The 9,875-nt window shown below is 44.4% G+C and overlaps 5 protein-coding genes across 5 annotated transcripts; 3 read left to right on the forward strand and 2 right to left on the reverse strand.

The window, feature by feature from the left end:
- Nucleotides 1-408: 408 nt before the first annotated feature.
- Nucleotides 409-1,906, reverse strand: AGABI2DRAFT_192140 (hypothetical protein). The gene is made up of 5 exons (XM_006460367.1): nt 1,675-1,906; nt 1,538-1,621; nt 1,478-1,483; nt 848-1,420; nt 409-779 (listed from the first exon to the last, which is right to left on the reverse strand). Exons 1-5 carry the CDS (start codon nt 1,894-1,896, stop codon nt 651-653), a joined length of 1,014 nt encoding a protein of 337 aa, XP_006460430.1. The 5' UTR covers nt 1,897-1,906; the 3' UTR covers nt 409-650.
- A 69-nt stretch (nt 1,907-1,975) lies between these two features.
- Nucleotides 1,976-3,241, forward strand: AGABI2DRAFT_220473 (hypothetical protein; the record flags this gene model as incomplete). The annotated part of the gene is made up of 5 exons (XM_006460368.1): nt 1,976-2,015; nt 2,066-2,187; nt 2,235-2,444; nt 2,493-2,802; nt 2,863-3,241. Coding segments are annotated over exons 1-5 (1,053 nt in total), but the record flags the coding sequence as incomplete, so codon positions are not given.
- A 247-nt stretch (nt 3,242-3,488) lies between these two features.
- AGABI2DRAFT_192141 (hypothetical protein) lies at nt 3,489-3,757 on the forward strand. Its single transcript, XM_006460369.1, has one exon. The coding sequence runs from the start codon at nt 3,516-3,518 to the stop codon at nt 3,753-3,755; it is 240 nt and encodes a 79-aa protein (XP_006460432.1). The 5' UTR covers nt 3,489-3,515; the 3' UTR covers nt 3,756-3,757.
- A 1,619-nt stretch (nt 3,758-5,376) lies between these two features.
- On the forward strand, nt 5,377-7,233 carry AGABI2DRAFT_117380 (hypothetical protein; the record flags this gene model as incomplete). The annotated part of the gene is made up of 10 exons (XM_006460370.1): nt 5,377-5,414; nt 5,475-5,530; nt 5,599-5,715; nt 5,769-5,797; nt 6,101-6,137; nt 6,198-6,224; nt 6,277-6,309; nt 6,365-6,464; nt 6,640-6,736; nt 6,790-7,233. The coding sequence occupies 10 exons, from the start codon at nt 5,377-5,379 to the stop codon at nt 7,231-7,233; spliced, it is 978 nt and encodes a 325-aa protein (XP_006460433.1).
- Nucleotides 7,234-7,241: 8 nt separating this feature from the next.
- On the reverse strand, nt 7,242-9,597 carry AGABI2DRAFT_220476 (hypothetical protein). Its single transcript, XM_006460371.1, has 7 exons — nt 9,434-9,597; nt 8,755-9,381; nt 8,645-8,702; nt 7,947-8,591; nt 7,852-7,873; nt 7,736-7,796; nt 7,242-7,665 (listed from the first exon to the last, which is right to left on the reverse strand). The coding sequence occupies exons 1-7, from the start codon at nt 9,581-9,583 to the stop codon at nt 7,324-7,326; spliced, it is 1,905 nt and encodes a 634-aa protein (XP_006460434.1). The 5' UTR covers nt 9,584-9,597; the 3' UTR covers nt 7,242-7,323.
- Between the last annotated feature and the right edge of the window lie 278 nt (nt 9,598-9,875).

Below are 9,875 nucleotides of genomic sequence, written 5' to 3' on the forward strand. Positions count from 1 at the left end.
TACTCAGCATATAGTAAGTTCTTGTTCATATTATCCGAACTTGCAACATGTGACCCCACCTCAGAACTACAACATAAATCCATGGAGTCGTTCTCGGATATTTCTACTTGCCCCACACATACAATTCCGCCAAATCAACGCTACACTAAACCCGAAAAATTCGGAAAAAAAAATAGATTACGCGGATCAGTATCAACCATTGAGACGTTGGACCATGGGCACGACTGAATCATTGTCAACATGTTCATTTCAAACTCGGAAAACATCGAAATAAGTACCGAGCTTTAAGCGCCAGAATCTATACAATGTATGCAATGACGTCAATTGAAAACCACATGAACCCACTCTTTCCTCATAGAGCGTCTATAATTCGCACAGACGAGGTATATTCTCGGCAGAACTATTTTCAGTTGCGACGATCGGACAGTGTTATTTGATTTTTTGTTGTAGGGGGGAGGCGGGACGTGAAATTCGAAAAAAAGCTGAGAAATATGAGGGGGAATATACACAAGGGAGGCGCTAACATAAGTAAGGGTGGAAGCTTGCAGCGGTAATTGTATAGTGCACCACACTTATCTCCCTAGGTTCATATGGGATATATATGTCGTATATAAAAGATCATCGCTCTAATAAACTGTGATCTATCTAAATCAGTTTGGAGCAACGAAAGCCTTTCCCTTCTCAATGTTCTTCTTGAGTTCTGGCAAGCAAGCCGCGAGAAGTTTCTCCTCTTCAGGAGAGATATCACCAATTGGATGAATCTTCTCAACACCTTGCAGCTATAAAATCGACGATTGGTCAGAATAAATAAATTATATTTTTGGAGAGAGATAAAAGTAAAACGTACGCCAAGCTCCACGCTGGATGAGAAAAAGTCGATACCCTGACTCTCATACAACGGGCTCCTAACAAAGGTAGGAGTAATAACTCCCTTTTCACCGTTCAAACCTCTCAACAACAGGTTTGTGAATTTAGCACCGGCATAAGCCATAGAAAGCGTGGCTGAACCAGCACCATCTTTAGCTTTCACAACTTCATCACCACCAAATTGAATCCTATGAACCAATTTGTCATAAGTCTCTCCCTTGATACCTTTACCATATTGACTTTGCGAGAGCAAAGGCACGATGGTAGCACCTGAATGACCACCGATGACGGTCACGGGTGTTTGTCTGGGGTCGGATTCGACTATACCGGCTAGGAAACGTTGAGCACGGACGACGTCTAGGGTTGTGATACCAAAGAGGCGACGAGGGTCAAAGACGCCGGCTTTTTCGAGAGCGGCAGCGACGATGGGTACCGTCGAGTTGACAGGGTTGGAGATGACGAGAATGTGAGCTGAAGGAGATGCTCGCGCGACTGCGGTGGCGAGGTCGCGAACAATGGACGCGTTTGTGTTGAAAAGATCGTCACGTGTCATCTATTTTAAATAAACTTTTTAGTTTTTACGCGGTAACGTTTGCGGGCGTAAACTCACGCCAGGCTGGAAAACAAGCAAGTCAGTTTTAGCGTGTGAATAGAGTCAAGTATAGCATACCTTGCGAGGAACACCAGCGGGAATAACGACGACTTGGACGCCATCAAGTGCAGCGTCGATTTTGTCGGCGGGGTATCCGTTAACCTGAAGGTGAAAAAAGATGAGCAACTGACCGAAAAATGGAAGAGAGAACAAACCTCGGAGGCGGTATCCACATGGCTCACGTCTGCAGCGACACCAGGTGCGCCACGGATATCATAGAGGCTCAACGACGAGACGAGTGGGTCGCTCTTGAGCAACAGAGAGAGAGGTTGGCCGATGCCTCCTCCAGCGCCGAGGACTGCTACTTTTGTCTGGCGAGCAGCAGAGGTGGAGAAGAGACGAGCAGAGGAGGAACGGAGGGCAGCACGACAAAGCATTGACAGAGAATGGGGCGTGGGAAGTTTGACTGCTTCCGCTAGAAATAGGCCCGACGGACTTCGGAATTCCTCGGAGCCCCTTCCGCAATGGCCGCTGACTTTTGGCTGTCCTCCCACCAGTCAGTGTTCGCTAATATATAATCCTGTATTTCTCATTCCAGTACTACAGCAAACGATGGATAGTAGACAGAGCTACAGCTCGCAGAGCCCGTGAACAGGACCGCCAGATCCTCCGCTACCTCGGCCAAGACGTCATCCATCTCGACTACTTTGCCATCTACTTTGCAAATGGTGCGGAGATTTGTCTCCTTTATCGATGTTACTAACTACTACACCAGTCATCACAAAACTAGGCAAAAAGCTTGGACTACGTCAACGTGTCATTGCTACCGCAACCGTCTTTTTCCGTCGGTTTTACTTGAAGAATTCGTACTGCGAAACAGACCCTTTTCTAGTCATCGCAGCATGCTGTTATGTCGCCGCTAAAGCGGAAGAATCGCCTGTTCATATCAAAACCGTCATTTCTGAAGCTCGTACATTGTTCTCTCGTACGTTCCTTTGTATCGCTTTTCCCTCTCGCCCTTATCATTTTTTAGAGGACATGTACAACATCAAACATTTCCCCACCGACAACTCCAAACTGGCGGAAATGGAATTTTACCTCGTGGATGATTTAGAATGCGATTTAACGGTCTTCCATCCTTATCGTTCTCTTCTAGCTCTATGCAAAAAAGAAAGTGAAGAACCAATTGCTGTCAACGATAATGAACCCGGTGCATTCAATACTTCGAGTATCATGTCAGGTAATGCTCTTGGTCTAGGTATTGGTGCGGATGACGGTCCGAGGTATTGGGGTACCGGAGAAGGTAAACTGGAACTTTCAGCTGGTGCTTTACAAACCGCTTGGTATGCCTTCCTCCCTTTTGATCAAAAAAGACTGCTCTTCTCTGAAACATCATGAAACAGGTTCATTGTAAACGATACATATCGTTCAGATATATGTCTCCTCTATCCACCACATTTGATAGCTGTGGCAGCTATATATCTTACCTTCATCCTTCATACTCCTACAAGGTCTATCATCACACCTTTACTCAACTCTCCTTCTTCACAAATCGCACCACCAGTGACGATTTCATCAACGATAACAACAACAAAACCTATTCGAAGATCAACTCGTCATAGTACTTCATCATTAACTTCCGCTCCCCTTCCTACCGCATCTCAACAACAACAAGATCCGATAACATTCCTTTCGGAATTAAACATCTCCTTACCTCTCATCGCAACGATATCTCAAGAAATCATTTCTTTATATACGTTATGGGAACGATATAAAGAAGACGCGCATCCTGAAGCTAAATCCTCTACTATCACCACTGCCACAACTCCTTCCAATACAGATACGATGGACAGTAAAGAAGAAACAACTCAAGATCTTTTATTCGTCGATTCCGCTATGAACTCGTTGACATCCAATTGTGACGCTGCAACTAGAAGAGTACCGCAAAAAATGAAAGAAGTTGTACCGAAGGAATTATCCGACTTGTTATATAACATGAGAGTTGCGAGACTTGAACTTGATAGTTCCTTATCTTCTCGTGGCGGTACCGGCTCGAATGTTGTTTATGGTATTCATGGTATTCATGGTGGTCATGATACGGAGAGTGGTGGTGGTGGTGGTGGTAATATTGGTGGAGGAACGGGAGCGATTTATATTAGCCACCAACAACAAGGTCATCATCAACATCATCATCAACAGCAACAACAACAGCAACGTCAAAGTCAAAGTCAAAGTCAAGTTCAATATCAACATTCAAATCAACATTTGGGGTATACGAGTGGTAGTGGTAGTATGAAGATGACGGGTGTGGTAGGGACGAGAGGTGCGGCTGTGAATAAGATGTTGGAGAGGACGCAAAATGCTGGATGATCTTTTCGGAGCGAAGAGTTTTTCTTTCTTTTCTTTTGCTATTCTGTCTTGAAGAGGGTATTTTTTTTGGATTGTAGATGGAGTGATTCATCTCTTCGGCGTGTAACTATAATCATTGTAAAACAAGCAAAGCAGAACTTTTACGATGTGCGTAGCTCCGGCGACCGCCATATCCCAAGTAAGGAATTCTTCTAGGATAGATCATAGTAACGTTCAAAGGATATTCAATAGCTAGAATTAAGTTACGACATTTCGCAATGCAAAGGATCAATGGGCATGTAACAATTCTTTCCTTCTCGGCCTCGTAGTACTAATAAGATATCCTTCTAGAGCTGGGAGTGTTGGAGCAGTTAATCATCTACTACGACGGAATTTGGGTCTCTCGACATTTCAATTGAGCTATCGTGGCAAGATGAAGGCATAAGTGACGCATTCTTTCAGAATTTTGTGAGCTAAGGATATGCTCACGGCAAAGAATATCTGTCACTGGCGGGAGGGTGTGAGAGTCGGAACTCCAGATGATTCTGGGGACTCCGATTCCGGTGCCAAGGCTCTTAATTGAAAGAAAGCGGAGATAGTAAGGCGAGAGCAGAAAACCGAGGTAGCGCGGAGGGGTTGTTGTTGAGTTGACCTATCAACTTTTCGATCTTTCAATCATGTAAAGTTGAGGAAATGCGATGCCAATTTGCAAGCATCGTGAACATTTCGAGTGTCTACATGAGTGTCTAGCCTTCGATTTATTGTGGGATACAGTTGAGCACTGCCAGCAATTAGGTTGTAGATACGGTGATTGTACTACATAGTCGCAGTCAACTCTATTTTTAGAATTCTGGACTCTCCGCTTCATCATGTAGATTACCTAATATTTATCATTATTTTAAATACTTATTTTCAATTTATTTTTCGTCTGCGCTCTTCTATTCCTGCTTTCATATCACCGCTCCGAGGTCTTCAAATGTTAAACTAGAAGTCGTGGCTAAAAATATGCAAAAAGATTCTCAGGCTGGCCATGCTATCCGAGCAATCTCTCTCCGCAACTCATTTCCGTGCTCGCTTCCGCATTTACTTGTCGTGCCTTGAGATTTTCATTTACTTGAATCTTGCTGTTGGACCCTTTAATCATGTTTCTCTGCCAAGGCGAGCTTTTCATAGTAACTCGGCTTGTTTAGATCTTGCCGTTGGGCCCTCTAATCATCATTTGCTGCCAAACGGGGAATTCTTATGATCGGCGTTCTTGCACCCCGACGCCTTCACGACCACACTAGTTCTTCCAAGAAAAATCAGTACCTCTGGACGTCCGTCCGCTTCAATATTGATAGGAAATCGAACCAATCATATGCTCTTTCCCAAGGATTCCACCCAAAGCTGGACTTAAGCGAAGGTACATAGCTTCTGGTGTACTCCTCACTTTCTTCTGTCAGTGTCATTTCCAGCCCGATTCAAATCCTCTGAAAAACAATATCTTCTCGTGTTACTAGATATTTTAGCTTCAAAAGATAAAATGTCAAAAGCGTTTCTTGTGATCATTTTTTCCCCGCTTTCTCATAATGGATCCTGGAGCAGTTGAGCGTATTGCTTTCCACTTGTGCGTCGTTTCCCGATCCTTGAAACTTTGGGCATCTTATTGATCGTCTGACTGCGATAGGTTGATTGGAAAATATTTTCAGCTAGGAGGATTTGTCATGCTTGTATACGACCACTGTAAGCTCGTAACATACCCCTCACCATTGTTTCTATCATCTCACACAGTTATTCTACTCCTACCCCAGTTTTGACGTTTCCTCAAGAAGTTGAACGTATTTGGAGACAACGGTTCACCGTAGCGTCGATATTATTCCTAATCAATCGCTATGTCACCATTTTACAGTTCATCATCCTGCTTCTCGGTGAATGTTATTGTACCGGTATCAATAACGGCGAAGCTGATTTTGTTTGGCAGCATTCAACAGTCCTCATTGGACGCACGGAGTATGTCCATTTTCTTCTAATGCTTTACATTTACTCACAGTTTTTTAGATGTAAGCTATCTCACTTGAGGAATATACACCGACTCGATTATGACACAGTTGCCCACGATTTGTTCACTTTGAAGGAGCATCAACAGTTTCTTTAGTCGCCATCGGGCAACGTCAGTCAAAGTTATTTAACTATCGTCTTGATTCGCCCGTAACTCTGATGTTCCTTTCAGTAATCATGATCCTGCGCGTTTTTGCCCTCTATGAGCGAAACTTTCGTGTCCTAGCTTTCTTGATGATTCTGTGGTTATTGCAGATCATCATATCTTCTATTGGCCTACGGACCGGATTTCGTAAGTCTACATTTGGGATCTCATTCTATAGTGATCTTGTAACTTATCGCTACGTTGTAGCTGTACCTCTACCTCCGGGATTAACAGGTAAATTCAACTTGAACATAAGCATATCAGAATGATTTGACTGAAATTTCAGGGTGCATCCTGATTGGAAGCAGTCCTCTTTTTCGTGCGTTGTTATCCTCTCATGCAATAGTCACAGCATTAATTTGTGCCTCCTTTAGCATCGCTTTGGATTTCACCTCTCGTCACCGATTCAGCAATCTTTATACTCACGCTTTATCGCACAAAGCGTTACTACGAAGGTTTTGCTTCTACCTCCCCGTATGTGTTTGTTTTCCAGTTACCTTTCCTCCTCTCCACCTGGTAGCCGGCTCGCCAAATACTGTAACTCATTCCGTTTCCTGCACCAAACTCTTTTTTTCCGTTCCTATATTCAATACATATAGTAACAGAGAATTTACTGACTTAAGGAATTTCCTTGTTTCTAGGACAATAGTGATCCTCGTTCGCGATGGCTCGCTTTACTTTCTGTTAATATTTTTGGTAAATTTGATGAATGTGTTGATATATTTCGTGAGCTTCTTTCCAGCATCGTCAATCCAGTGTATCATGATCATTGACAAACCGTTATTGTTTATTTTCATAGATCGCGGAGCCGGATTTCAAAGCGTTGGGTGCATCGTTCAGCCAACTCTTGACTTGTACCATGATTTCGAGACTCGTACTCAACTTGCGATCTATCTCATCATCTGGTTATGATGAGCGAGATGTTCCGCAATACTTGAAACACCCATCCGCTTCATATCGTGGCACTAGTGTTAATGTTAATCGTCATCATAATCGAGATCGATATCTTCGTGGAGGATCATGCTATCCTCATAATCAGAACATGGGTACAACGTCGTTGTGGTATAAAACTTTAGGAAATTTGGGTGGAAATATTTCGTGCGATGGTTGGGATGGTGGTGGTGGTGGTATTCGACATATTGGAGCTGATAGAAATTTGCATGTGGGGATCGAGATGGATACGGAAGTATTTGATGATACTATCGCGCTGGAAGATATTGAACATTCAGTTATTCTTAAATAGTTTCGATATTTGGAGGAAGGCAATTCCAAAGCCTATTCAAAATAATTGTTTACGGACAATCGTAAACGGCTACGAGGACGTTCATCTAGATCATCCCAATAACGGCCGATTGAAAGGTTTCCAAGCCTTACTCAATTCGACTACCACATCCTTCATCTTTTTGTCCATCATCATCATCAATATCTCGCTTGCATCACCACTGCCAACGTTCTCGGCCTTCTTTTCACCTGCATCAAATACCATCTCCTTTTCACGGCTATCACCTACTACGACTCCTTCATTCACATCGTTATAGTTGTCTTCTGAGGATGCGGGAGGGAATGGAGGCATGATGACGGGACAAATAGTACCTTCAGCAGGGAGGGTACCAGTAAGGAAATAATTCTGGACATGAGCTTGGGTACAGATCGATGGTGAATTAAGCGAGCAATGCTGGAAAATAAAATAGAATAAAATGATGAATACTTCGGTAATCATTTCGTAAGACAAACGAAAAACATACGCCGGGAGAATCTTGTGTAAGAACTCGCGAGCCGGGAAACCGTTTTGACATGGTCCTTGCGCTGTAAACACGTTGTCAGTCATGATGGGATAAGTGACATGATGGTTGGTGCTCACTGAACAAGAGGTGTAACAGGATCTAAGATCGAGGAGTAGCAAGAGTTATGATGAGTAACGCCAAGTATGAAAATATCAAGTCCGAAACGACATACCCGCAGTATTCCCGATGAAGAGAATAGGGAAGCTCGTATTGCCCTCTATGGGTCCTCGGAACGGTTTCTTTGCCTTGGGCCAGCCGGTACACGATAAATGTATATTTGCCCATATATCCGCCCATTCAGATGTTTTGCTCAAGTCTTCCAAGTAAGCTCTGGAAGAGGAGATATTGAATGGAATGCTTTCTCCATCAGAACATAAGATTGCGGCTTGTCCATCAGGAAGAGCTTTTACGAAATCTTTCTCTCGTTCATCTTTGTCACTCTCATCGTCACAAGAACCAGAACAAGAGCACTTGAACATTTCACGAGGAGTGAAATTCCACATTAAAGTGGGATCACGTTGTGGTCCACCAAGAGCAGCTAGAGCGTCGGCTAGAGCAGGCCATGTTGCGTAAGGAGCGTATAAGGCTGCGAATATTCCTTGTCGAACGAAAGAATAATCGAGAACTCCATAAGCGGTAGAGCCACGGACTGGGATTGGGTTCGCTACAAGATCGTGATAAATGCGAGTTAAATTGGCAGAGATCAAAGATGGAGTCGGGGCCCAGAATGGGCAGGAGCTGGGGCCAGCCTGGTGGCATGATGTGAAGAATTGATGGAGAGTTTCGGAGGTATTTAAGAGGTTGGTATTCCATGCCGCTAAGAAGAAACAGGGATTAGAGAAGAGTTGAAAGACGGGAGAGGTTACGCACTCGCGTAATAATCTGCGGAGTCCACAACTCCATCCAATACCATCCTCTCCACATTGTCCTACGCAGTGTTAGGGTAATCGTGAGGGTGTACGAACACACATATGACATACCGGAAATAGAGCAGCGAATGTTGAGCCCAGTATAGTGCCATACGAAAAACCCCAATACATGAGCTTCTCCCTTCCATATGCCTTGACGATACTCAACATGTCATGCGCAGTCTGTTCCGTGTTGATGTTGCCCAACCAGTCGCCCCCTCGTTCGCCAACTAACTTGTTCGTCACCACTGCTCGTGCCCATGTCTTTTCGATACTTCTACCACTCTCCCCTTGCAATTCATCGTTAGGTCCGCCACGGATGACATCCAGGGTATCTCCCCAAGCTGCTCTCTCTCCGGGCCCATCGAAGAAATTTACCTTGGGCGTAGAACGAGCAACACCTCTGGGATCAAAACCTACGACATCAAATCCTTCACCCACCACCAGAGCCAAATCATCTCCCAATAGGTTGACTAAGTCAACCCCACTACCACCTGGGCCTCCTGGGTTGAAGAGAATCGGACCACGATAGCGTGGAGTAGACAAGAAGGGAGAAGGGACCCGTATGAGTGCGATGGCGGCATGGCCGGGATTTTCGTCGGAGTGGTTAAGGTGATCAAGAGGGACTAGGAGACGAGCACATTCACGACGCAAAGAGTTGTAGCACGGATGCCAAACTAGATCGTGTGATGGTTTGATCTACAGAGAAGTTCATCAAGGCAAGTTCATGTTGTTTAAACATGTAACTCACGTCAATCCAATAAAAGTCTTTGACTGCGGAGGACGAAATGGCTTCATAATCACCATCAGCTAGTCCACTGAGTAGAATGAGTGACAGAACCAAGACCAGCAAGGCGACTGCCAACACAACCCGCAAGCGAGCCAGAGACCAGGTATCCATTGGAAATGGGGAGAGAAGAAAAGTAACGAGGGAAATACGGCGCTCCTATTTGATTCCTAAATGGCATCTTCTCCATGAGAATCGAACTGCCGGTATTTGAATGGATATCATGACAAAGACGACGTATCTCACAGGCACATGATGGTTTACGTTCAAATCCGTCGCCCCTTTGCATGCGATATGTATCATTTTCGCTGTTAGAATCCCGAGGAATGACAATATTTGGGCAAAATGCTACTAACGCCCGAATCCCACGGGTCGATGTTGTAATGGCTCGGGTAGGTGTCCCCGT

Source organism: Agaricus bisporus, assembly GCF_000300575.1.
Source record: "Agaricus bisporus var. bisporus H97 unplaced genomic scaffold AGABI2scaffold_4, whole genome shotgun sequence".
Lineage (NCBI taxonomy): Eukaryota > Fungi > Basidiomycota > Agaricomycetes > Agaricales > Agaricaceae > Agaricus > Agaricus bisporus.

Bases quoted from the DNA above. Each gene is read 5' to 3' on its own strand.
- AGABI2DRAFT_192141 (XM_006460369.1), top strand. From the start codon at position 3,516: ATGTTGTTTATGGTATTCATGGTATTCATGGTGGTCATGATACGGAGA.
- AGABI2DRAFT_192140 (XM_006460367.1), bottom strand. From the start codon at position 1,896: ATGCTTTGTCGTGCTGCCCTCCGTTCCTCCTCTGCTCGTCTCTTCTCC. The intron at 1,622-1,674 runs GTTTGTTCTCTC...TTTCACCTTCAG, and splicing joins ATGTGGATACCGCCTCCGAG to GTTAACGGATACCCCGCCGA. The intron at 780-847 runs GTACGTTTTACT...TCGATTTTATAG, and splicing joins CATCCAGCGTGGAGCTTGGC to CTGCAAGGTGTTGAGAAGAT.
- AGABI2DRAFT_220476 (XM_006460371.1), bottom strand. From the start codon at position 9,583: ATGGATACCTGGTCTCTGGCTCGCTTGCGGGTTGTGTTGGCAGTCGCC. The intron at 9,382-9,433 runs GTGAGTTACATG...ACTTCTCTGTAG, and splicing joins AAGACTTTTATTGGATTGAC to ATCAAACCATCACACGATCT. The intron at 7,874-7,946 runs GTATGTCGTTTC...CCTCGATCTTAG, and splicing joins CTTCATCGGGAATACTGCGG to ATCCTGTTACACCTCTTGTT.